General features: G+C 47.4%; 1 protein-coding gene across 1 annotated transcript in view; it reads left to right on the top strand.

Annotated features, from left to right (window-relative positions):
• Nucleotides 1-26,128, top strand: part of LDLRAP1 (low density lipoprotein receptor adaptor protein 1) — an 81,280-nt gene that overhangs the window by 19,394 nt on the left and 35,758 nt on the right. The window contains exons 2-3 of the mRNA XM_056846939.1: nt 15,623-15,765; nt 20,609-20,721. Coding sequence (XP_056702917.1) covers nt 15,623-15,765; nt 20,609-20,721 — 256 coding nt within the window. The remainder of the gene's footprint in view (nt 1-15,622; nt 15,766-20,608; nt 20,722-26,128) is intronic.

The raw sequence follows: 26,128 nt of genomic DNA, 5'->3' as shown, positions 1-26,128 counted from the left end.
GGCAGGGGTCCTTCACATCATCTACTGCCGGGTTCTTTTAACTGGAGATGCTGGGGATCGAACCTGGGACCGTCTGCCTGCAAAGCAGAGGCTCTTCCACTGAGCTGTAGCCCCACCCACAGAAGAGATGGAGCTGGCACCCATCCGAGGAGGGTTCGCTGCAGTCTCAGGCTTTCCCAACATAGTGGGTGTTGTGGACTGAACCCACATTGCCCTCGTAGCACCCCGGGAGGAGCCACAGGTGTATCAAGACCTCCATCGCTTCTACAGCCTGAATGTTGCAGCAGGGCATCTTCACGGACCTCGTGGCCAAGTTTCCAGGCAGCGTCTGTGATGCTCAGATTTTTGCAGCATCTGGCCCCAACTGCCTGTTGGCCACACGGCCAGAAAGCAAAGGAAGGCTGCTGGGTCAGTAGTCAGGCAAGGAGGGGGCAGGATAGCAGGCAGGGATCCCGATACCCCAACGAAGTGTGGTGGTTAAGAGCGGTGGTTTGGAGCGGTGGAGTCTGATCTGGAGAACCGAGTTTGATTCCCCACTCCTCCACATGAGTGGCGGAGGCTAATCTGGTGAACCAGGTTAGTTTCCCCATTCCTCCTTGTGAAGCCAAACGGGTGACCTTGGCTAGTCACACTCTCAGCCCCACCTACCTCACAGGGTGTCTGTTGTGGGGAGGGGAAGGGAAGGCGATAGGAAGCCAGTTTGATTCTTCCTTAAGTGGTGGAGAAAGTCAGCATATAAAAACCAACTCTTCTTCCTTCTTCTTCCTCTTCCTCCTCCACCGTTTCCCGAGGACGACCCACCAGACCGCACAGCCTACAACCTAGCCCTCTGCCAGACGCATCTGTGTTGTGCCAGCATGCAGTTGCCACGCAGTAGCGCTGGGGTCCTGCACTGGTGTAACTGGTCTTTACGCCGGTGTATCTCTGAGATACGCCGGTGTAAGAATCATTCGGCTCCCTAAATCCATTCCCCCCCTTTAGGATTGCTCTGTTAGAAATGTATAATTCCTCGGATTATCTCTATTTTCCAGTTTAGATCTATCTGAACTTCCTTTGCAGAACTTCGTTTCTTGCTTTAAAGCGGCAAGGGGAAGGGATAAACCCTCAGGGGGTTGTTCGCACATTCAAGATTAAGGTTCACATCTTGGTTTGATGTTTTGTCTCATGGGTGGTTATGCTTTCTCTGGGCGAACAAAGAAGGCCGGGGTGCTTCATTTCCGCTCCTCTGCTGGCTCGTCTTGGGTTGCACAAGGTCATTGCCTTTCTGCAGGACAGCAAACTCCTACCACCAGAAGAGATAACAACCCTGTTATTGTTTACAAAGATCACTTCCCAGGATTCAGAAAAGATGGATTGGATCGGGAGACCTGGTCGTGGTCTTGCCAGAGAGGGGTTGCTGACTCTTTTTTTTTTCCAACTCACTCGACCCCTTCAGTGTATAAACAAATCACAGATGGAAACAATTTAGGGGCTTGTTATCTTTATGATAACTGATTCCTACATAGGACAGGGCTGTCATCCTTCAGATATATTCTGTGTTACATGTCATCCGTTGGCCCTCTGCTAATCTTTCCGCCTGCACCAAAAAGCCCGTGCTTGGGAGTCGCATCGCAACGTGTTTTGGTGAACAGAACGCTGATGGATACTCAGACCCATCTGTGAAGTCGCGTGCGGCTTGGGCTACCGCAGTGCAAGCTAACTGATCTCTGGGGACCCTCCTGCAAGCTTGAGTAAATGAACAGCTGTGGTTGCAGCAAGTAGCTATGAGCCTGTTTGGTTTGTTGTCGTTGTTTTAAAATTCATGAAGTTCGCTGCTGGTGTCGTAGGGATCTCTTTAATGCTTTCCCTTAGGGCTTAGCGGCACTTTACATTTCCCTCGGGCGCATCTCCAGCTCTGGTGGAGAGCCGTGTTCTACACTCCTTGGGGATGCGCGGGCCCAATTTGGATCCAGAGCGTGGTGCGCAGATAGAGATGGCTTAGTTCCCTCCCCTGTGCCATTTTCCTGACCCCAAATAACCCCAGGGGTGCTGATTGCCCCTTATGGAAAGCTAACATGTCGTTCATCAGAAGACATCCCCCAGAAAAATGTTAACATGTTGTGTGAGCCCTTACTGGTTTCTGTCTTAATAAATTATCACATAGATCTATATCTTTGCTTAGTAATAATTTTTAACACTGATAGAAAATAATCCTAGTAGTAAATATAGCAGGGATTCAAATAATTATGCTTCAGGTGGTTGTTTTACCTTGCTTATGTTTATGTTTTTTCTCTCTCTCTTCCCCCTGATATCCCTTTTTAAATTTTTGTATCCTACATTTAAAAAACCCCAATAAAAACGTTATTTAAAAAAACAAATCACACAGATCCCACCAGCAAACCATACAAGGCAGGCGCTCCTCTGTAACATTGTCTGAGCTGTACAATTCACACACACCCATCCCTCTACTTGGCACAGAACCCCTTGATTTTTCGGGGCCAGATTAAAAAAAAATGGCTGGTTGCTCAGGCTTTTCCCATTAGCTGGAGAGTGTTTGTGTGGTTTTAATGTCCCTGCTGGCAGCTTTATCTTGGTGGTTCCACTTGTTTATTTCAAATTCTGATTCGTTGTAATGTTTTATTGCTGTAGGATTTGATTCGATCCAACACAGCTGTGTTTACTGCCTTGGTATTGAATAATTATAATTTTTTTAAACCTGTATTTTAGTGGCGTTGATTCTGGTTTGTTTGTTTTTGTAGATCAAGGGCCTTTTATGCAGGGACGCTTCCCTGCAGTCGCCCCCCGCCGACCGCTTCGGGGCTTCCTTCTGATTATGCATGCCTTTTCCGCCCGTCAGAGGTCGCCTTGCTCTCCCTACAGGTTTTGCCCCCATATTCTGGCTTAAAACAGCATCTGGAAAACACGGGCAAAACGGGCGGGGAGAGTGAGGCGACCTCTGACGGGCGGAAAAGGCATGCGTAATCGGAAGGCATTCTGTTTAGCAGTATAGTGTGGCTAAGATACAGAGCCCAGGTTGGGGCTATGCAGATAGAAGCAGTTTTGAACGAGGTCTCCAGGACAAAATTTAATCTCCCCACTCCCCTAGCGAACTTGATAGAAGTCACTGGGTGTATTCAGATATTAGGACAAATCTCTGTTTGTGGCTGGCAAGAACACACTGAATGCTCACGCATGTCCGCCCCTGCCCACACAGGGAGTACGATCAAAGACTTCCTTGTTTTGGATTTTGCTCTGTTACTAGGTTGGACCAGAACCAACGGGTGGAAATTAAATCAAAAGTGTTTCCATCTAGACATTAGGAAGAATTTTCTAACCGTTAGAGCGGTTTCTCAGTGGAACAGGCTTCCTCGGGAGGTGGTGAGTTCTCCTTCCCTGGAGGTTTGTAAGCAGAGGCTAGATGGCCATTTGTCAGCAATGCTGATTCTATGACCTTAGACAGCTCATGAGAGGGAGGGCATCATGGCCATTATCTGGGCATGGAGTAGGGGTCACTGGGGTGTGTGTGTGGGGGGAGGTAGTTGTGAATTTTGTGCATTTTGCAGGGGGTTGGACTAGATGACCTTGGTGGTCCCTTCAAACTCTATGATTCTATGAAAAATAACTTGATTGTTTTTATAGAGAAACCTTGATCTATGACCTTAGGCAGATTAGGAAAGGGAGGGCATCTTGGCCATCTTCTGGGCATGGAACAGGGGGTCACTGGGTGTGTGTGTGGGAGAGGTAGTTGTGAATTTCCTGCATTGTGCAGGGGGTTGGACTAGATGACCCCTTCCAACTCTATTATTCTACTACTCCCTTGTTTTGTCCACTTTACTGTGACATGTCTATCTAAGCGACTGACCCGAGCCCTTGAACTACTGGGGGCACCACTAGGGCCAGCATCCTGGGAGAAGGCAACAGGAATGGCGGATGCCCATCTTCGGCCCCCAAGATTTGCTGCTGCCAGCTGGGCGTGAGGCAGCCCCTGAGTCGCTGCCAGCCCTGCCGGCACTTGATCTCGACCAGGCAAGCTGGGAGCAATCAGACTCCCATCTCTTCCCTCTGCTATTGTTTGCCGCCACACAAACATCTTCACTGGTATTTGTTCCTCCCCTCACCCCCAGCGGTCAAGCCAAAGAAAGATTGCCTGCCTCTGATTCGTCTTTTGATAAAAGGAAGGGATGGGAGAGCAGTAAATATGAATACTGGTGCACTGACAACTTGCTGACTTCAGTGATAAATGTTAGTGGCCGATTGTGTTTTGTCTAATGGGGTTAACACGTACAACAGCAACCGCTGAGGTCAGAATCTATCAGTCTGCAGGCAGTGTAAGAGCCAGCATGGTGTAGTGGTTAAGAGCGGTGGTTTGGAGCGGTGGACTCTGATCTAGAGAACTGGGTTTGATTCCCCACTCCTCCACATGAGCGGTGGACTCTAATCTGGTGAACTGGATTTGTTCCCCCACTCCTACACTTGAAGCCAGCTGGGTGACCTTGGGCTAGTCACAGTTCTCTTAGAGCTCTCTCAGCCCCACCTACCTCACAGGGTGTCTGTTGTGGGGACGGGAAGGGAAGGTGTTTCTAAGCCGGTTTGATTCTTCCTTAAGTGGTAGAGAAAGTCGGCATATAAGAATCAACTCTTCTCCTCCTCCTTCTCCTCCTCGGTATGAGGCAGCTTCTTCTGCCCTTAGAGAACCGATAATGCTCTGGGACGTATTTTTTGCCTTCACAGTGAAGTAGGTAATTTCTTGTTTCTGTTCTTCCAGAAGGAAGAGAAAGAGAGACTTGCCAAAGTGGTGATGCTCGTGGTGGGCTTGGAACCTCCTCCCCCCGCCCCCAGTCTGTGCCAGCTGTCATCAGATGGAACCAAGGGTGTTTAGTCCTTATTCATGCTTGCTAGCTCAAAAGACTCTTTGCTCTCTGTGGTCTGCGTTCTTTGCTGGGCTCACAGTCGAGGGAACTTGGAAACGCTCGTCACCAAACATCCGCACCGCCCTTGTGATGTCCAGGTCCTCTGTACTCATGTTTTTGCACTCAGGGGTTGAGTGGGAGAGGGCACAAAGGTTAAGTGGCTTTTGGGGATCCTGCAGTAATTATCAAAAGCCGAGATCAAAAGGAGACGCTTCAGACTTCCAAGTTCTGGCACTCGTTTCTGTGTAGCCCCTGCGGCCTCCCGGGCCCGTCAAGCGCTTTTGAAGCTTGGAGGAAGCATGGCAGGGCTGTTTATGGTGTGCAGACGGAACATGGCAAGGCTGTTTTGTGCTGTGCAGAAGGTCAGCTGCTGTTTTATTCACAAAAGTTCAGAATCCTCCTCGCAACATGGTGTTACGGCAGCTCAACGTTAGACCTCTTGCTTGGCCGTTGTCCGCTGCAGAGAGATGAAACCGGTGTCTTTAGCTTAGAAGCAGCCTGCATGTTTTATTTGTGAAAGCTGTCCAAAAGATTGCCTATCAGGAGGGCAGAGTAGAGCTCCTTCAAAGATCTGGAGGAGTAATCCTTTTTAGAATGAGACCACTAAATGTTTACTTACCCATGACCAACCTGCCCCATGATGAACTCTGTAACACTGCAGACAATCAAGTGGAAGGGAGAATGGGCACCTCTGATGGAGGGGTATTCTCTCATGGAGGAGAGGGGTATTCATGGCTACTAGTCATGATGCATAGGTGCTTTGGAACACCGGCTGGACGGTGCTGCTGCAGTCGTCTTGTTGTGGGCTTCCTAGAGGCACCTGGTTGGCCACTGTGTGAGCAGACTCAGGACTTGATGGACCTTGGTCTGATCCAGCACAGCCTTTCCTATGTTGTTATGAAAGGGTGTGATTAAAATGGTTGTCTTATCAGCTCCTCGTGTCAATCCACTTGGTGGTCCACAGAATTTGACCATACTTCGGAAAAAGTGTGGTGAAATGGCAGTCATTGTTATCACAGACTGACTGTTATCACACGAACACACATGAACACATGAAGCTGCCTTATACTGAATCAGACCCTCGGTCCGTCAAAGTCAGTATTGTCTGCTCAGACCAGCAGACTCAGGCAGAGGTCTTTCACATCACCTACTTGCCTAGTCCCTTTAACTGGAGATGCCAGGGATTGAACCTGGGACCTTCTGCACGCCAAGCAGATGTCCTACCACTGAGCCACGGCCCCTCCCCTTTGTGCTGTGTTTTAACAGGGACACCACAATTCACAAGTAATGGTTTAGTCTGGTTTTTCCTGTGTGGGGGTGTGTTTCAACTGGCAGCAGGGCGTTATCTATAGGCCTCTTGATGGGCATGATCCTCATGTTGGAAAAATGTAATCCATTGATTGTGAATTGTGTGTGTGTATGTGCGGGGGTTAGGTTTCTTGACTATTGCCGTTTGGGTACAGAAATACCCATGCTGCATTTCTTACCAGTCCTTGGTGGACACTAATTTCTTTGTTCAGACATCATCTCCATGTAAGAAAAATGTGTGAAATGACTAAGGAAGGAAATTTAGCAATACAAAAGCCTGCACATGTGGGAAAACGCCTGTCACAGTCACCAGTTGCTTAACTGTGGGACCATCATGTATGAGAGACAGCTGTAGTGGTTAAGGGTGGCGGACTCTAATATGGAGAACTGGGTTTGATTCCTCGCGCTTCCACCTGAAGCCTGCTGGGTGACCTTGGGCCAGTCACAGCTCTCTCAAAACTCTCTCAGCCCCACCTACCTCACAGGTTGTCTGTTGTAGGGAGGGGGAAGGGAAGGCAATTGTAAGCCGCTTTGAGACTCCTTAAAGGTAGAGAAAAAATGGGCTATAAAAGCCTACTCTTCTTTGGCTTTTTCTATTATTTGCTTCCCCATCTTTTTCCACAGTGGGGACCCAAAGGAGCTTATATCGTCCCCCTCTCCTCTGTTTTATCTTCACGGCAACCCTGTGAGGTAGGTTAGGCTGAGTGTGTATGACTGACCCAGAATCTCCCATGCCAGAGTTGGGATTTGAAGCTGGGTCTCCCAGGCCCTAGTCCTGCACTCTTAACCACGACACGACACACCACGCCACACATGGCTTGTCCACGAGCCATCCAAAGTAGTATATATTTCGACTAATTTTCTTTGTCACCACCGCCACCCTCCCACCTGCCTCTGAGACCTGCCACTTTGGTCTGCGTGTGAGGGCTTAAAAGGTAAAGGTAGTCCCCTGTGCAAGCACTGGGTAATTACCCATGGGGTGACGTCACATCCCGATGTTAGCTGGACTATGTTTATGGGGTGGTTTGCCACTGCCTTCCCCAGTCATCTTCCCTTTACCCCCAGCAAGCTGGGGATTCATTTGACCGACCTCGGAAGGATGGAAGGCTGAGTCAACCTGGAGCCGGCTACCTGAAACCGACTTCCATAAGGATCGAACTCAGGTCGTGAGCAGAGCTTTTGACTGCTGTACTGCAGCTTACCACTCTGCGCCATGGGGCTTACATGACCAAAAGTTCCTTCCACGTAGAAAACTACCTTTTCAGGGAAGAGTGCTCCTTTAGTCTTTTTCGTTGGTGTCCGACTTTTGTTTGTGCAGGGCTTTTATTCTCGGGAGGAAGCTTGCATTGTTTCAGCCCCCAGCGTGAAGACTGATACGGCTATATAGGTTTGCGACCTCGGCAAGAACTCCCCTGAGGCAGGCACTTTGTGGCAGCTGTCCAAAGCCAGAGGTTTGTCACCTAAGTATCTAGATATTTCTTGCTGACGCCCAGGAATTCTAAATATTTTGCAGCCTTGGACAGAATCCGCTTCCCTCGGCTTGAGTTATTTTTCCAGCCTACTAAAGGCCATTGTTTTGGCTTCTGTCCAAGGTCAAAAGCCAGGAATTTTTCACTGGAGTCACCCGGTGCGTCTTCTTTCCTGCTGCGGTTGGGTAGCGTTTTATTCTTCGTACGAGCACAAACAGCTCATTCCCGCATGCTTCTGTTTCCCCCTCGCTGGGAGCCATCCACAAAAACCGAGGAAGCTTTGACTCCCGATGAAAACACCCCCCCCCGCCCAACTGCTCCCCTCCCGCTGTCGTCGTCCCGTTACGTAAAATAAAAAGTTGGTAACCTAGCTGAGCAAAGCGCATTGCTAGGTCAGGACCAAATATTAGGAGCAGGACTACCCACGTGCCCGTATGGGGAAAGCTTTTGCTTGGTTTAAACAATGCTGAAAATAGCAGATGACATTGTGTGCCGCCTTATTGCTTTAGATAGCTTCCTTTTTATCCTAAAGGCCCAAGGCAGGGTACATTAATCCCTTCTTTCGTTTTGGGCCCTGCTAGCAACTTTATTTTGGTTACGCTGCGATTTCGTGATTTGCTAAAAACAACCCAGGGAATGCTTTCTGTCCTGAACAGGGCACTCTCTTGTAGTAGAGTTAGGCATGCCTGGGAACATTAAACACATGAAGCTGCCTTATACCGAGTCAGACCCTCGGCCTATGCATAGGGTTGCCAACCTCCAGGTACTAACTGGAGATCTCCTGCTATTACAACCCATCTCCAGCCCATTGAGGTCAGTTCACCTGGAGAAAATGGCCCCTTTGGCCATTGGACTCTGCGGCATTGAAGTCCCTCCCCAAACCCCGCCCTCCTCAGGCTCCACCCCAAAAACCTCCTGCCGGTGGCGAAGAGGGACCTGGCAACCCTACCTGTGAAGGTCAGTCTTGTCTACAGTCACCGGCAGCTGCTCTCTGGGGTCTTCCTCACCTTCCACAACCTGATCCTTTGGACGGTAGATGCTGGGGACTGAACCCCGGACTTTTTTGCATATAAAGCAGATGCTATGCCACTGAACCACGGCTCCTTCCTAGCTGCTAGCTTCTGAGCCAGACCACTGGCCTGTCAAAGGTATTATGGCCTACTCTGACTGGTGGCGCAGAGTGGTAAGCTGCAGTACTGCAGTCCAAGCTTTGCTCACGACCTGAGTTCGATCCCGACGGAAGTCGGTTTCAGGTAGCCGGCTCGAGGTTGACTCAGCCTCCCATCCTTCCGAGGTCAGTAAAATGAGGACACAGCTTGCTGGGGGTAAAGTGTAGACGACTGGGGGAGGCACTGGCAAACCACCGTGTAAAAATAGTCTGCCTAGTAAATGTTGGGAATGTGACATCACCCCATGGGTCAGGAATGACCCGGTGCTTTAACTTTACCTGACTGGTAGACTCATGCTCATTCTTAATAGATGGCCATTGTATGCTTTAAGGCCGTGGCGCCATAGGTCCAAACCTATGAAGAACATGTATGGGCAACGTGTCTATGTTTACATTTTCCCTGCCCTGTACAATTCCCTATCCTTGATGTCTTCTAGTTCCCCTGCCAGGTTCAGGGCTGAACCTCCATGTTCAGTGTAGCTCTGAATACCAGTTGCTGGGTGGCAAACAGTGTGGGAAGGCTGGCTACTCAGTAGTGTCTCTTTCCAGCAATGGTCAGCGAGGATTTATTTGCTCCTTGTTGTCTGTTGTAGCTATTTGTGTTAGGAAGAACTTTCTAACAGAGCAGTTCCTCAGTGGGACAGGCTTCCTTGGGAGGTGGTAAACTCTCCTTCCCTGGAGGTTTTTAAGCAGAGGCTAGATGGCCATCTGTCAGCAATGCTGATTCTATGACCTTAGACAGATCTTGAGAGGGAGGGTGTCTTGGCCATCTTCTGGGCATGGAGTAGGGGTCTCGGGGGTGTGGGAGGGAGGTAGTTGTGAATTTCCTGCATTTGGCAGGGGGTTGGACTAGATGACTCTGGTGGTCCCTTCCAACTCTATGATTCTATATGTCTCCCTGGCTAGCTTATTTGTACAATTCAGGCGCCTGACATCCACACGTGACATTTTTAGGACACCTTAGGTATATACATCTTAAAAATGTGTTGTGAGAACTGGCCTTCAGAATAACTAGCTTGGATCTGATGATTCACGAACCCAGGCAGTGCAGATTTTTGCTGCAGTCCCTTTTGACCTCTGGAAAGTTCATTCCAGGGGGTCTTGGGGACTGTATAGACAAGCAACCATGTGGATCGGTGTGGGGGAAATGTAGTGAGATGGGGAAAGGGGGTAACATTGCCTGCTTCTCTTTCATACGCACACCTGTGCTGATGGAAGGGGGGGGGCAACTTAGCCCCTGTTTTCTGTAGCTATCTGACCCTCATGAGACCCTGTGGGTTCCCACAACCCTGGGATTCGACATTCCATGGGTCAGAAAGGAGTGCTGGGAAGGAGGGAGAGCAACAGAAATCCTCATCTGCCAGCATCTTCTGCTGATGGATTGCTGGATCTGACCTTCTGACTTTACCCTTTTTGATGCATGCTGATAGGACAAAGGCATTACTAGTAGTTATGAGAATACCACAAGGGACTAGAAATTTCTTTCCTGCTAAGAATGGGGGGGAGATAAGTGGTTTACCTCCCCCCCCCCCCATTTTATCCTCTGAACAACCCTGTCAGGTAGAAAACAAGCAGCCCAGGTTAACTTGGAGGGCATCATGCTTGTCGTGGATTTCCACCCGGTTCAGTCCTTCCATATTTAATGCAGGCTACAAAGGCACAGTTTTGTTCATGGTAAAATACATTGGATCCAAGGGAATTCTGGTCTGGCAGCCAGAGGAACTGATGCAGATGAAATAAACGTGCCTGTTTTTTATGTGCTGAGTAAAAACAGCCCCGTTCCTGCCAGTGTACACAGTCCTTTCTCCTTAGTCATCTTGTGTATTGTTCTTCTGGTTTGCCTTGCGCTCTTCATCCTGGGCAGACTTCTTAGTCATCTAGGATTACCATGCAGGATGTGTGGAGTTTAGGGAGGGAGAGCTTCCTTGCTCATTTTAACACCGGGACTGTTGCAAACAGTAATTGGCTGCTGCATAATCTCTTCCTCAGAACCACACCTTGATCTGGAATCCAGCGGTAGGGGCGTTTCTCGCTGTTGCGTGCCTGAATTCTGGGCTGTAGAGTCTTAGTCAGTGGCCTTTCCTGGGTAGCTATGAAATCCTTCATTCTCTGCTAGAGTTGTTGTACATTGTTCATGAACACACAAACACATGAAGCTGCCTTGTACTGAATCAGACCCTTGGTCCATCAAAGTCAGTATTGTCTATTCAGACCGGCAGCGGCTCTCCAGGGTCGCAGGCAGGGGTCTTTCACATCACCTACTTGCCTAGTCCCTTGAACTGGAGATGCCGGGGATTGAACCTGGGACCTTCTGCATGCCAAGCAGATGCTCTGCCACTGAGCTGCGGCCCCTCACAAGGTGCGTGTTGTGGGGAGAGGAAGGGAAGGCGATTGTAAGCCCCTTTGAAACTGCTAAAGGTAGAGAAAAAGCGGGATAAAAATCATGTGTTCCACTTGATTCCTCAGTTTCCAGCAGCAGGAAGAAGAGCCGGTCCTCAAGCTTTTCTATTTTGGATTGGTTTCCCAGTTTAAAGAACTGATATATTTTTTTAAAGCTACCTTCAGTATACTAATAAAAAGGCAAGCGTTCGCAGTAATCAGCCAGGATCACAATAAATGGTTTCTGAAAAGGGCCTTGGGGCATTTTTGGTTACTCATCTGTTTAGTTTGATGTACTAAAGTTGTTGGAATCAATTTTTAAAACAATGTTATCTCCCTCCCCATTGGACAGCATATTCTTCAGTTAAAAATCCTATTTTAATTACGAAATTTAACATTACAGAAACTTCTCCTCCTCCTCCTCTCTCTAGGAGTGCAGTGTCTCTAGACCTTTGGAAGAGAATAAAAATCCCACCAAACTCTTCTTTCTTTACTTGAAGAAGAGTTGGTTTTCATATGCCAACTTTCCAACTTAAGGAAGAATCAAACCGGCTTACAATCACCTTCCCCTCCCCTCCCCTCAACTGACACCCTGTGAGGTAAGTGAGGCTGAGAGAGCTGTGACTAGCCCAAGGTCATCCAGCTGGCTTCATGTGGAGGAGCGGGGAAACTAACCCAGTTCACCAGATTAGCCTCCTCCGCTCATGTGGAGGAGTGGGGAATCAAACCCGGTTCTCCAGATCAGAGTCCACCGCTGCAAACCACCGCTCTTAACCACTACACCACGCTGGCTCTCCTTATTGACTCAGATTGCCAGAAGAAGGGTGCAGTGTCTCCAGGCCTTTGGAAGAGCATAAAAATCCCATCAAAATCTTCTCTCTTTGCTTCAGGTTGGTGTCAAACCAGAGAATCTGAACCAGCATCTATTTTTGTCTGTCTCTCGCGGTGTCCTTCCTTCTTTAGAATGGAGTTTCAGTCACTGTGATCCATCATAGCTGTGCTACAGTAGGGGAGAGGGGAAGAATTATTTAGAGCCCAATTGTATAGACTTCCTGTTGAGAAGGGGCTTCCTATGTCCCAAGGAGTTTCCTCAGTCAGCATATATTTTTCAAGAGGTTTTGCAACAGGTTACGGGAGTGTGAAAAGCTTCTCAGATGGCTGTTCCTTCTATGGCTTGTTTGAACCCTTATCCAAGGACATAACGAGAGGGAGGGTATTTAAGCCCATACCTAGATTAGTAAGGGTCCATGTGTAGAGAATCAAGTTGAACATTGATTACAATGGAACACACCTTTTTGCACACAAAACTTCCAGCTCCTTAGGGCTGTGTGCCTTTGATCCCAGGCACAATGCCTGCGATTGCTCTCTGGTCTTTCTTTTATTTCCTTGAAGGAAATACCCTCAAAGTACCCCTGAGCATGTGTGTGAAGGGCATGCTCTCTTACCTGTACAGAGACTGGGCATACTGTGGGACCAGATGTCCTGCACCTTAGCCATTTTGTCTAGGGTGACCCCACACATTTATTTATTTATTTATTATTTTTCAGACTTGTAGCCCGCCCTCCACAGCAAGCTTTATGTAGGTAGCCATATATCACAGCCCTCCCCAGCAAGCTGACTCAGGGCGGGTAACATCATTTAAAAACTTAGAACAATACTCAGTAATACATAATAAGATCATTAGTAAAATCAAACAATAAAACTCCTAAGACCCCCAACATGATGGCACACTAATTCCCACGTATATTGTAAGCATCGTACTGGTGGCACTCCTTCAATCTGTATTATTCCCATATTCAGATCAAGGGGAGGGGGGGCCAATAAAGAGGTTATCGGCAGCTGTAGCCCTGGCGGAAAAGCTCTGCCTTACAGTCCCTGCGGGACTCTTAGGTCCCGCGGGGCCCTGACGTTACCAGGCAGAGCATTCCACCAGGCGGCAACCAGGGCCGAAAAAGCCCTGGCTCTCATCTAGGATAGCCCCATGCTCTCAGGGCCAGGGATCACCAGCAGGTGATCATCCCGCATTGCACAAGAGGGGATCGAGGGTCTGTGCAGGCAGTGACTCCTTGAATAAGCTATTTTACAAATTCAGCCTTCTCACCACTCAGCTTCGTCGGTAAACACATGCAGCATGAACAGCTCAGCTGGAAACCTTCCAGCTATGCGTCCTCCGAATCTGGCAGTAGACCAAGAGGGCAATATTCCAGGTGAGCAGCAACCCTGGATGCCATTTAGGCCTTAAGGTTGTGGAATGCTAATGGAGGGAAACAGATCTAAGCCTAGATATTCCCCACTCCACATGAGCGGCAGATTCCCCACTCCTCCACAGGAGCGGCGGAGGCTAATCTGGTGAACTGGATTTGTTCCCCCACTCCTACACACGAAGCTAGCTGGGTGACCTTGGGCTAGTCACGCGCTCTCAGCCTCACCTACCTCGCAGGGTGTCTGTTGTGGGGAGGGGAAGGGAAGGTGACTGTAAGCCCGTTTGATTCTTCCTTAAGTGGGAGAGAAAGTTGGCATATGAAAACCAACTCTTCTTCGTTGTCTTCTCCTTCTCTTTCTCCTTCTCCTCCTTTATCCTCTAATGTCCTAAGATGGGGCTCATGTTATATGAAAGGAATCTTGGCATCATAGGGTGCAGAGGACAACCCAGCAATAATCTTAGCTTTTTTCTTTTATTGTGGCAGGGGATGGGGAGAGAGGGGAAGCCTGAAAAGCATATCTAGTACTTCATTTCTGGCTCATGTCGTTGTGTTTGGAGTAGCTAGCATGGTATAGTGGTTAAGAGCGGTGGTTTGGAGCACTTGACTCTGGTGAATGGGGTTGGTATGCCAATAAAGGTTAATGAAATGATAAGCCCTGCTTTACAGTGGCCTCACCCACTTTCTGAAAAGTTCAGCAGGTGCCAAGGGATGTACTGGCAGGCACACCACAGCACCCGCAGGCACCACGTTGGGCAACCCTGCTTTAAGTTGATTCTTCCAGGGTAGCAAATTGAGAGGCATGCGGGTCCGACATGTGGGTTGAACACATGAAGCTGCCATATACTGAGTCAGACCCTCGGTCCATCAAAGTTAGTATGTCTACTCAGACTGGCAGCCGCTCTCCAGGGTCTCAGGCAGGGGTCTTTCACATCACCTACCTGCCTAGTCCCTTTGACTGGAGATGCTTGGGATTGAACCTTGGACCTCTTGCATGCCAAGCAGATGCTCTACCACTGAGCCACAGCCCCTCCCCTCCTTGGGGGTTCCAAGGCAGCAGGAAGATCCATTGGTGCTCTTTAAGCAGATGCCTTTAAAAAAAACCACCCCAAAACTGAAACCTTCCCAGTGGCTTGTATGCCTCGTATTTATTCATATGAATAAAACAACTGTAAGTTCACAAGGGGTGAATCCACAACTAAAGTGTTCCCGTTTCTTGGCCCAGCTGTGCATCTATTACCATCCCCCCCAAGAAAAAGAAAAAGTCCTTGGGCAATCTGCCTGCCATTTATTCTTAGACTGATAGGCTCATCCAGCAATACAGACTATCTGGAGAAAAGGGCTTTCTGTGGTCCAGCAGTGTTAACCTGCGTGACATCTGGATCCTCCTTGAAGGAAGATCAAACTGTGCTGACAGACTTGGAGATGTTTTTAAATAAAGCTCAGCCAGTTTTGTTCCGAGGATATGATTTGGAGCATAGAAAGGAAGCAAATATCAGCCATTTCTTACAGAGGTCTCTGACTGTTCACAAAATTGCACTTTTTTTCACGGTACGCAGCTGTTTGCTTCATGGTCATCTCTCTTTTTGAGGCAGAGATCATGCATTGCATCATAGCACCTGTTTACCCTTCAAAAGCACTGGCTGCCAAGTAGGGAGGAGAAGCTGCTGAATGCCTACACCTGGGAGGCAAGGTGGAAGGTGCGAAAGAAATCCAGCAGAGCTGGGGAAGATGGCTCACAAGGAGCCTTGGGAGGACAGGGAGAGCCAGACCCAGGCTCCGACAACCATGGGTTAACACATGCACAGGGGGAAAGGGAAGCACCTGGGAGAAAGGGGTGGGGGCTGGGATTGAAGGGAGAGATAGGGATAAAAGACAGCTGAAGGAGCCATGCTGGGGAGGAGAGTGGACTGAAACCTGACCCAGAGAGAGACCAGGAGGCAGATGTCCTGGGCAGTCTGAGACAGGAGAAAGGTGTCTCCAAGGTCTCTGCCCTTTCTGAGGCTGGCTCCGGTAGGGGAGGGCATCGTTGACAGGGCGGAGGAAGAGGCAAAGGGCTCGGTGAGCAGCGCCCCGACTTACACATCTGGTGTGTGCATAGCACTGGCTGAAAAGTATGGGGTGTCATGTCTCCTGGGAAGATTTCTGTTTGCTTTTTTTCCTGCATGCCATCCCAGAAATTCTTAACAAGCGTTCTTAATTTGATAGAACTTCCAGAAAACTGGACAGACACCAGGGAAACCCTACTGGAGGGCATGCTGTTCAACCTGAAGTACCTAGGCATGACGCTTGTCGAACAACCCAAAGGAGAAGACTTATCTGCCGCTGCTGTAAAAAGAATCGTTGCAACGGTGAGCCCTGTGGTCTTTTTTTGATGGTAGTTCCTGGCTTCCTGTGGGGGGAAAAACATATCCTTCATTGTCCCCTCCCCGTTACCGTTATATGGTAGGGTTAACAGGCTGAGCCTAGCAACTGATGGGAGGGTTGTGGGTGGGGACATGGGGCGTTCAACATCACTGACATCGCTGACACTTTGTGGGGAAACCCAGACATGATGTTGCTCTAGGAATTGCTGAAAACTCTATATTTCTACTGTAGAGTTTCTGGTAATTCCTAGAGTTATCCTACGTCACTTCTGTGTTTTCCCCAGAAGTGACGTAGCAATAGCCCTGGTTTAAAGTGGTGGGCAAAGAGGGCTGCGAACGGAAGGCTTGAAATCCGTGTCCACTGTTAGAATGACACGCGTAGCCTCCATAGCCCTGCCAAGTAAATACAGGGTGGTGCTTTGGGATCTATGTCTGTGGCCCAATCTCCCACCTGGTCTCAGGTAGTTTTGAAGATTGTGGTTGGAATAGGAAACACAAGCTGCTCGCAGTTCCTCTTTTCATTGTGCTTCGTCTCGTCTCAAACGGAGACTTTTTAATAGTTGAAGGGGGGAAGATCCTGTTTCTAAATTGGTGTCATGTCACAATCAGCCAGCATGGCTGACTTTTGCAGTGTGTGTGTGTTAAGTGCCGTCAAGTCGCTTCCGACTCACAGCAACCCTGTGAATCAATGTCCTCCAAAACGTCCTGTCTTTAACAGCTTTGCTCAGGTCTTACAAACTGAGGACCGTGGCTTCCTTTATAGAGTCAATCCATCTCTTGCTGGGTCTTCCTCTTTTCCTGCTGCCTTCAACTTTCCCTAGCATGATTGTTTTTTTCCAGTGACCCTTGTCTTCTCATAATGCAGTGTATGCAGAGGGGATATCCCAAGAGATCTTTCTGCCTGACTATGAGCCATAGGGGAACTCCTTTCTACTGCAGTGTTCTCACAGCCCAAACCGATCACATTTGTATCCCCCTGTTTTTATAAGCAGCTAAGGGTAGCATATGTGGTTCTCCCTTCCTCTACTTTATCCTCACAACAACTCCATTTGGTAGTAGATCATGCAAAAAGATCTTGGTTGGCCCAAGGTCACCCTCTGAAATATTTTCATGGAGGCTGGTCCCACTGAGTCCTCTGGGAATGGCTGTCTGGGAAATGAATTCAGTATTAATGTGACATACAGTATTTACTCAAATGCAAGGCTAGGTTTTTTCACAGAAGGGGTCATTTTACATTCACGCACAAGTTACAGTGGTATCCTGTAATACATTTTTTTGTGTGTATGACATTTTTAAGGAGGTTGTCTTACATGCAGGGTCATCTTCCTTTTGAATGAATATGGTAATTACACTTGACAGATATTCATTTGAATTAAGACTAAATGCTCTGCTAATTGAAGAACTTTTAGTAGATGCTTCATCTGCCTTTTTAATTGATTTTAAGCTTTAAATAAACGTGCTTCTAACCAAATCTTTAGTACAGGTGGGTGAGTGTTTTAAAGATAATATTCACTTTAATACATGAAGGCATTCATTTGCTATTGGAAGGGTTAGTCATCTTTAATAATCATTGACTAACCTCTCTAAACTGAGGCTGTCATACTTTGGTAACATTATGAGAAGACAAGAGTCACTGGAAAACACAATCATGTTAGGAAAAGTTGAAGGCAGCACGAAAAAAGGAAGACCCAACAAGAGATGGATTGACTCTGTAAAGGAAGCCACGACCATCAATTTGCAAGACCTGAGCAAGGCTGTCAAAGACAGGACATTTTGGAGGACATTGATTCATAGGGTCGCCCTGAGTTGGAAGTGACTTTAACACACACACAACATCTCATCACCCACAATAGGGCTGAGCTGAACCATTTTGCCTTGGCAGTGACATCCCCTGCAGTGGGGGCAGGGGGGATCTCTTCACAACCACAATTTGGCTGCAGCACTGGTACCATTTTTAAAGGAGGGGGGAAAACCTGTTTCCTCTTCCTAGAAGCTATGAAATTACCATGTGACCAGTGAGATTTATTCTGCGTTAGCTTCAGACCACATTAGTAGGACAGGAAAAGAAGGATGACGTGGAAGAAAAAATGGAAAAAAGAGGAGAGCTCTCATGAAACAGCCAATTGACGTGGTGAATGCTAGTGAATAGTGCAGAACAAGAGCAGGCTTTGGAGGAAGATAGGGGAGACATTGTGGTCTTCCCAAAGAAGAACACCTCTGCCAAATGCATTCACCCATCACAAATTTGTGTTGCAGCTCTATTTTTACATTTTATTGGGGTTTTGGGGCCACCCTGTTTCTCAAGAGCCGGGTATAGCCTTGTATTATGCTGCTGCAGTAGTCTTGTTTGTGGGCTTCTTAGAGGCACCCGGTCGGCCACTGTGTGAACAGACTGCTGGACTTCATGGGCCTTGGTTTGATCAAGCATGGCTTTTCTAATGTTCTTAGCCCAGTGCCGAGGTTAAAGTCTTGGTGATCCAATTAACTTATTTTCTGTTTTAAACCTTAGCCATCCTTTGTTTTATAGAACACTCAACCGGATTAGCATCAAGTGGGCATGCAGTGACGTTATTATTAGGCTTTTTGCTTTGCATACTTAATCCCGAGGAAGAGCCCTGTGTAATTTGAAAGCTCACTGCCAATATCGTATTTATAGCCCATTTTCTCCCTTTTGACCGCTTAATTGCCATCCAGCTATGCTCTGTAAGTCATGACAAGAGCACTAAAAAAAACATTCACTTCGGTAACATAAAAGTCCCATTAAGAAATCAGTTCATAAAATGGAACGCACTGCATAAAATACATGCTGCATCTGCCATCATAGGAAATTAGGGAACATAAAATGATCATGGTATTAACAGGTTGCTAAACACTTGCTCGAATGGAAGAACATTTATGTCCCCTAAAAATCTGTAAGGTTACATTTCAATCAGTCTCGCATGGCAAGGGAGCCAGGGTGCAGACAGCAAAAAGGTATGTCCCCAGTCTTCATCAAGCTCCCCATCCGTGGTTGGGTGGGGAGCTTTAAAAATGTTAGTTCGATAACATTTTCTGTTTGTTTTTCATTCACTTCGCGGGGTCAAATAAGTACTCTGCCCTGTAATGAATCTGAATGTTTTATTTGCCTCCAATTTCAAATCCTTTAGTTGTTTTACTATCAGGCAAACTTAGCCTGTGATCATGATGAGGACTGTGTGTGTGTTAACTGCCGTCAAGTTGCTTCTGACTCATGGTGACCCTATGAATCAATGTCCTCCAAAATGCCCTGTCCTTAACAGCCTTGCTCAGATCTTACAAACTGAGGGCTGTGTCTTCCTTCATAGAGTCAATCCATCTCTTGCTGGGCCTTCCTCTTTTCCTGCTGCCTTCCACTTTTCCTAGCACAATTGTCTTTTCCAGCAACTCTTGTACTTTGGTCACATTATGAGAAGACGACAGCCTCAGTTTAGTCATTTTAGCTTCTAGGGTCAGTTCGGGCTTGATTTGGTTTACAACCCGCTGATTTGTGTTTTTGGCTGTCCACGGTATCCGTAACACTCTCCTCCAATACCACATTTCAAAGGAATCTACTTTCTTCCTATCAGCTTTCTTCATTGTCCAGATTTCATGATGAGGGCTAGGAACTTGTTTCTTCGGGTGTGTGTGAAAATTTGCAGAATTAACACATGTTGGGGACATGCAAATTATCCAAGAGTTTGAATGCTACCTGAGCCTGTGTTTAAATTAGGTGCTATGACTTTCCAAAGTTCTGTAAGTGGCTATGAAGTGAAGTCCCCCTGCTTTTGAAAAGCCAGAGGCCCTGGATTCTAAACTAGAGGATACCACTTGCAGGCCAAGGCCAGTGAAGAAGACTATTCTGTAACAATGGTTCTCATCAGCAAATATGTCAGCTTACCTTCTCTCCATCTGCTCTGCTAGTATGGTCAGGAAGGGTCCTGTCAGAAGGGAGCACAATATTGTTTGAGAGACTTGACCTTTCACCAGAGGAGAGCCCTCGAAAATGCCCCTTCTCCCTAGGAATATGGAGACATCATTGTTAACCTCTGCTAGTGTTTTTTTTTTTTAAAGTTTTAATGCAGCATGGTGTAGTGGTTAAGAGCGGTGGTTTGCAGCGGTGGAGTCTGATCTGGAGAACCGGGTTTGATTCCCCACTCCTCCAGATGAGCAGCGGAGGCTCATCTGGCGAACTGGATTTGTTTCCCCACTTCTCCACATAAAGCCAGCTGGGTGACTTGGGCTAGTCACACTCTCTCATTCCCACCTACCTCACAGGGTGTCTGTTGTAGGGAAGGGAAGGTGATTATAAGCCAGTTTGATTCTTCCTTAAGTGGTAGAGAAAGTCGGCATATAAAAACCAACTCTTCTTCAATCGACCCTTTCTACCCAGTTTGGGTCCACAAGGTGGCTCCCAACCCAAAAAGCACACAAAACCTTAGTGACTGCCCTCAGCCATCACTAAACCAGTCCCCCTCTTCATCTCAACCCTATTTGCACGTCTGGCAACCAATGTACTTCATTGTAAAGGCCAAGGTAGACAAACTGCTATGCTTAGCAGGCAAAAGCAGCCAAGAAAGAAAGATCCAAGAGTAAATACAGTTGTGGGCAACAATTGATGCACATGTGAGCAACAACCAGCACCATTGCTCCGCCCACAGGCCCGCTGTTAGGTGAACACTGAGCATGATTACCCTCTCATACTGTACAGTAAATTGTGTTATGTACTCAGCTAACATGGGCCTAGCGGGCAGTAGCTTTCTGAGCTGAAATCTGCCTTTCTCAGGCTGTCTTACTAAACACCTGGACGTGTTTACCTTTTCTCTTTCCTAAGGCAAAAGCCAGTGGTAAGAAACTCCAGAAGATCACCTTGAAAGTGTCTCCCAGAGGGATAATCCTCAGTGACAGCATAACGAATGAGCCCATCGAGAACATCTCAATATACAGGTGCGTCACCCTGGTAGTTTTTAAGGATGCAAAGTGAATTTGGGATGAACAGATGAATCTCTCTAGAAGGATTATAATCTTATTAATAAATGAGAAGTGTGTTGATTTCTGAAGCATTTGAAGTACACTGTTCCTTGTGTTAGGCCTGATCTACCCATTTGCCAGGAGCCCCGTGACGCAGAGTGGTAAGTTGCAGTACTGCAGTCAAAAGCTCCACTCACGACCTGAGTTCGATCCCAGCGAAAGTCGGTTTCAGGTAGCCGGCTCAAGGGGAAAGGCTGTGGCTCAGTTTGTAGAGCATCTGCTTGGCATGCAGAAGGTCCCAGGTTTAGTCCCCCCTGGCACCTCCACTTAAAGGGACTAGGCAAGTAGGTGATGTGAAAGACCTCTGTTTGAGACCCTGGAGAGCCGCTGCCAGTCTGAGTAGACAATACTGACTTTGATGGACCAAGGGTTTGATTCAGTATAAGGCAGCTTCATGTGTTCAACGTTCTCAAAACTCTGCATGGGGGGTTATTGGCCATTTATGAATGGAGGTTTTGCCTTGGATTTGCCACTCAGATGCACAACTCAACAATAAGCCCCCCTGCAGAGTTTTGAGAATGCAGATGGGGAAAATGTACAGTGTTTGTCAGTCATTGTCATGATTTAATTTTATGTATACCTTACTTACTCTTTTCCCTCCTCAGAGGCCATGTCTACCCACTGGCTTTCTTGTCGGTAGACCTGGACTCCAAGGAGGGGGAAAAGTCCCCCTTCAGAGACCAGGTCTACCAATAGGCTTTTATGGCGGTAGACCAGGCCTCCAGACGAGGACTCCGGATGGGGAGGGGGAAATGGCAGGGACTTACAATTTAATTTTTATCAATAAATAAGATCACTATTAAGTATGATATCAAGTTTTATTCAGTGTACCTATAGTTTAATTAAGACTTAAAACTTATTAAGTTAATGAAGAGTGTACCTACCTATATAGTTTAAGTTTAAGAAATTTGGCTCTCAAAAGAAATCTCAATCGTTGTACTGTTGATATTTGGCTCTTTTGACTAATGAGTTTGTCGACCCCTGATCTAGACTGAGAGCTCAGCCCTTTTACTTGTCGGTCTTGATGTGGCTTATGTGGTGGTCCTGATCAGAATCAGGCTCCTGTGACCACTTTTATCTTTTAAAACAAAACAAGAGAGTTCCCGGTTGTGGATCTCTTACCTTGTTTTTCCCTCAGTAGGAGCTGGCTGAGGGGACAGCGTCTGGCTAACACATTCCCCTTCGAAAGACATCAATTTGAGAAGGCTGCTCCGTTCCATGGATCTGGTTTCGTCAGAGGGCCCACGAAACCTTCCTTCCCAGCTCCCATGACGCGCTGGTCTTGAGCAGTTAACAGGGAGCTTTTTTCTGTTTCTTTAAGGAAAATATACTTGGCCACTGCAAGTGTTATACTTGGATCTCTTTCCACCAGCAAAAAGGGGACTGTTTTATCACCTATTACGGTGGGGGGTGGTTTAGTTAAAATAGGAGTAATCCATTGGTCACGGAGTTTGAAATGGGATGCTCCAGCATCATGTGAGAAAGCATATCAATTTTCTTCACGTTACATGAGCAAAGTCTTTCTGAGTAGGGTAAATTGCCATAGCTTCCATTTAGCACTGCTGAAGGCACGGCATTCAGACTAGCAAGCATAAAGGCTCTTCGGAAAGCCGGGACTGTTAAGGGCCCACAAAACCTTCCCTTCCCAATGATCTGGGGTGTTTTTTTGTTTTGTTTTTTAAAGAAACATCCTCCTCCTCCCATTCAGTCAAGTCAAAATGATGCATCTTGGGGAGGCTGAGGACATCTGCTGGCCAGACTTTGCACTCTAAACCAAAGCCATGGCCAAGTAATTAACCTTAGGCACTTCCACCAATACTGGTGTGAAGTTTTCATTTTTCTTAAGAGCTTCCATTAATTTTATTGCACCCTCCGCACAGTATTCTAGAACATGTTCCTGACCCAACCTCCCTGCTCTCTCTTGAGCTTTACGCAAGGTTGTTCAGCTGGAAACCTCTAAGGCAGGGGTCGGCAACCTTTTACAGTGAAAGAGCCGGAATACATCAAAATGCAGCGCAAGAAATCAGCAAAAGAGCCAGTCCGAGAATGCCCATTTGCATAACTGAAAATATACAACTTGACATTCTTGAAAGGTGATGTGTGATTGATAATCCATAAAGTCTCCACTGGCTGCTGTGAGTCATTTATTTGGAAGTGGCACACACAAGGTCTCGTAATAAATAACAAACACACACAGGAGCAGCCTGTGTGCTGGTTTTATGTATGTAATTAAAATATTTATAAGCCCACGTTTTCTCCTGAGCATCTTGAGATCCAAGAAGAAGAAAAAAGTTGGTTTTTATATGCTGACTTTCTCTGCCACTTAAGGAAGACTCAAACTGGCTTACAATCACCTTCCCTTCCCCACAACAGACACCCTGTCAGGTAGGTGGGGCTGAGAGAGCTCTAAGAGAAATATGACTAGCTCAAGGTCACCCAGCTGGCTTCATGTGGAGGATTGGGGAAATAAATCCAGTTCACCAGATTAGCCTCCTCCACTCATGAGCGGGGAATCGAACCCAGTTCTCCAGATCAGAGTCCATCGCTCCAAACCATCGCTCTTAACCACTACACCACCACTTAGAGCTCGACAGAGTCACCTAGCCTGTTTGCTGGTTTTATGTATGAAATAAGCCCACGTTTTCTCCTGAGCATCTTGAGATCCAAGAAGAAGAAAAAAAGTTGGTTTTTATATGCTGACTTTCTCTGCCACTTAAGGAAGAATCAAACTGGCTTATAATCACCTTCCCTTCCCCTCCGCACAACAGACACCCTGTGAGGTAGGTGGGAATGAGAGAGTGTGACTAGCCCAAGGTCACCCAGTTGGCTTCATGTGTAGGAGTGGGGGAAACAACCCAGTTCACCAGATTAGCCTCCGCCGCTCATGTGGAGGAGTGGGGAATCAAACCCGGTTCTCCAGATCAGAATCCACCACTCCGAACCACCGCTCTTAACCACTACACCATGCTGGCGCTTGGCTTTTACCAAGGCTGGTAACCGCAGTGTAAAAGTTTATAAAACAATCAGCTATAACAGCATTAAAACCAATCTAAAGATACCTTCTGCTCACCCACCAGCAGTCATTCCCCTTTTGCCCAGGCTCAGCCACCTCCAAATTTGCAGCCTCGACCCAAAGCTAGGAGGGTAAGAGCCCACATAACCCCTTCTGGGACGTTCTTCCAGAGAGATGGGGCAGCTAGTGGAAAGACTCAAGTCTATACTTTTGCCCAGTGTGCTTTAGTCCTTCCTGGCAAGAGCAAAGCTGCCACACGGAAACTTGGCGGGAGAGGCGGTACTTTAGAGGCAAGTCACGAAGGGCATTAGAGGCAAGTACCAGCACCTTGAATTGGACCCCGGAACTAATCGACAACCAGTGAAGGGACTTCAGAATAGAAGTAACATTGCCCCCCCATAAGGTTGCCAACTCCAGGCTGGGAAATTCCTGGAGATTTTGGGGCTGGAGCCTGGGGAGGGTGGGGTTTGGGCATGGGAGGGACCTCAGCCAGGGTATAATGCTTAAGAACCTAAGAAAGGCCACGCTGGATCAGACCAAGGTCCATCAAGTCCAGCAGTCTGTTCACACAGTGGCCAACCAGGTGCCTCTAGGAAGCCCACAAACAAGACGACTGCAGCAGCATTGTCCTGCCTGTGTTCCACAGCACCTCATATAATAGGCATGCTCCTCTGATCCTGGCGAGAGTTGGTCTGCATCGTGACAAGTATCCATTTTGACTAATAGCCATGAATAGCCCTCTCCTCCATGAACATGTCCACTCCCCTCTTAAAGCCTTCCGAGTTGGCAGCCATCACCACATCCTGGGGCCGGGAGTTCAACAATTTAATTATGCTTTGGGTGAAGAAACACTTCCTTTTATCTGTTTCGAATCTCGCAGCCCCAAGCTTTAGCAGATGACCCCACGTTCTGGTATTATGAGAGAGGAAGAAAAGCTTCTCCCTGTCCGCTCTCTCCATACCATGCATAATTTTATAGACCTCTATCATGTCTCCCTTTAACCGCCTTCTTTCCAAGCTAAACACCCCTAAGCATTTTAACCGTTCCTCATAAGGCCATTAGAGTCCACCCTCCAAAGCAGCCATTTTCTCCAGGGCAGCTGATCTGTGTAGCCTGGAGATCAGTTGTAATTCCCGCAGATCTCCAGGCCCCACCTGACGGCTGGCAACCCTACCCCACCAGCCTGTCCTAGAAAACAAACAGGCTGCTGCATTTTTGTGCCAGCTGCAGTTTCTGGATCATTGTTTAGTGGCCTGGAATAAATTTGTCCATGGTTACCGCTTGAAATCCCTGACAACTGTTCACCTCTGTCATTTCCCTTTCTTGTGAAGCATCTCTAGTTCTTGCACCAGAGGAAAGTTCTGCAGGTGTGCTAAAAATATGCAATGCAAATCCAGGAGATCTGTGTGATCGCTGTTGCAGATTCATCTGCGGCTATCCTTTTTGCTCCTGCCTGTAAAATCCGGGGCTGCTTTAGCAAGGGCAGGAATCCAGGCAGGAGCGGTTGCTGTGTAAATATGGGGGGACGACGACACACTTGACAAGCTGTGAGCGAAGGGAGCTTTAGGGCTCATTGGCAGGAGGTTTGTGACTTTCCAGAGGAGGATTTCTTCCTTGCAGCATTTAATTAACTTAGGGAGTTCCTTGCTGCCTTTTATGGCTTTAAAACAAAATTAGAAACATACATGGTTAAAATTGGGAGGGGGTTGTAATTTTAAAATTAAAAATAGTTGAAAAAGGGAACTTCAGTGTTCCAGACACACTACACCACATAATTAAAATTGGGGTGGGGGGTCACAGTATAAAAATGAGATTTAAAGATGACACTTCAGTTTGGCTGAGCCAAAATGGGGGGGGATGCATTTTGCAATTTATTTATTGTTAAATAAAATAAATACACGTTTGCAGTGAAAATGGAACTTCACAAGCCTATATCCAGTCACCTGGTGCGGAGGTCATTTGTTGCTGCTGCAGCTTTTGAGAGGCAGGCTTCCGAGATGAATTTCTCTCCACCCCGGAGCAACACCACCCTTCCCTGGTGAATTCAGAAGACTCCCCATGCTTGGACTGGCTTACTTAACAGAACATTTTATTTTGTCTTTTGTCCATCAAGCTTGTTGCGATGCTAGGTTAAAGCTCTGCTGGTGAAGTTCTTACAACTGCTCAGATATATCGAAAAGGCCATTGAGGTTTGGCCTGGCTTAACGCATTTAAATGTTTGCCTCTGACATAACCTTTCTTGGACCAATTGCGACCTGTTACTTTCACTATTTCCTCTGTTCTATGAAATGAAAAGATTGAAGGTTTTGT

This window comes from Euleptes europaea, chromosome 3 (assembly GCF_029931775.1).
Source record: "Euleptes europaea isolate rEulEur1 chromosome 3, rEulEur1.hap1, whole genome shotgun sequence".
NCBI lineage: Eukaryota > Metazoa > Chordata > Lepidosauria > Squamata > Sphaerodactylidae > Euleptes > Euleptes europaea.
This window is presented reverse-complemented; position numbering and strand designations above follow the sequence as displayed.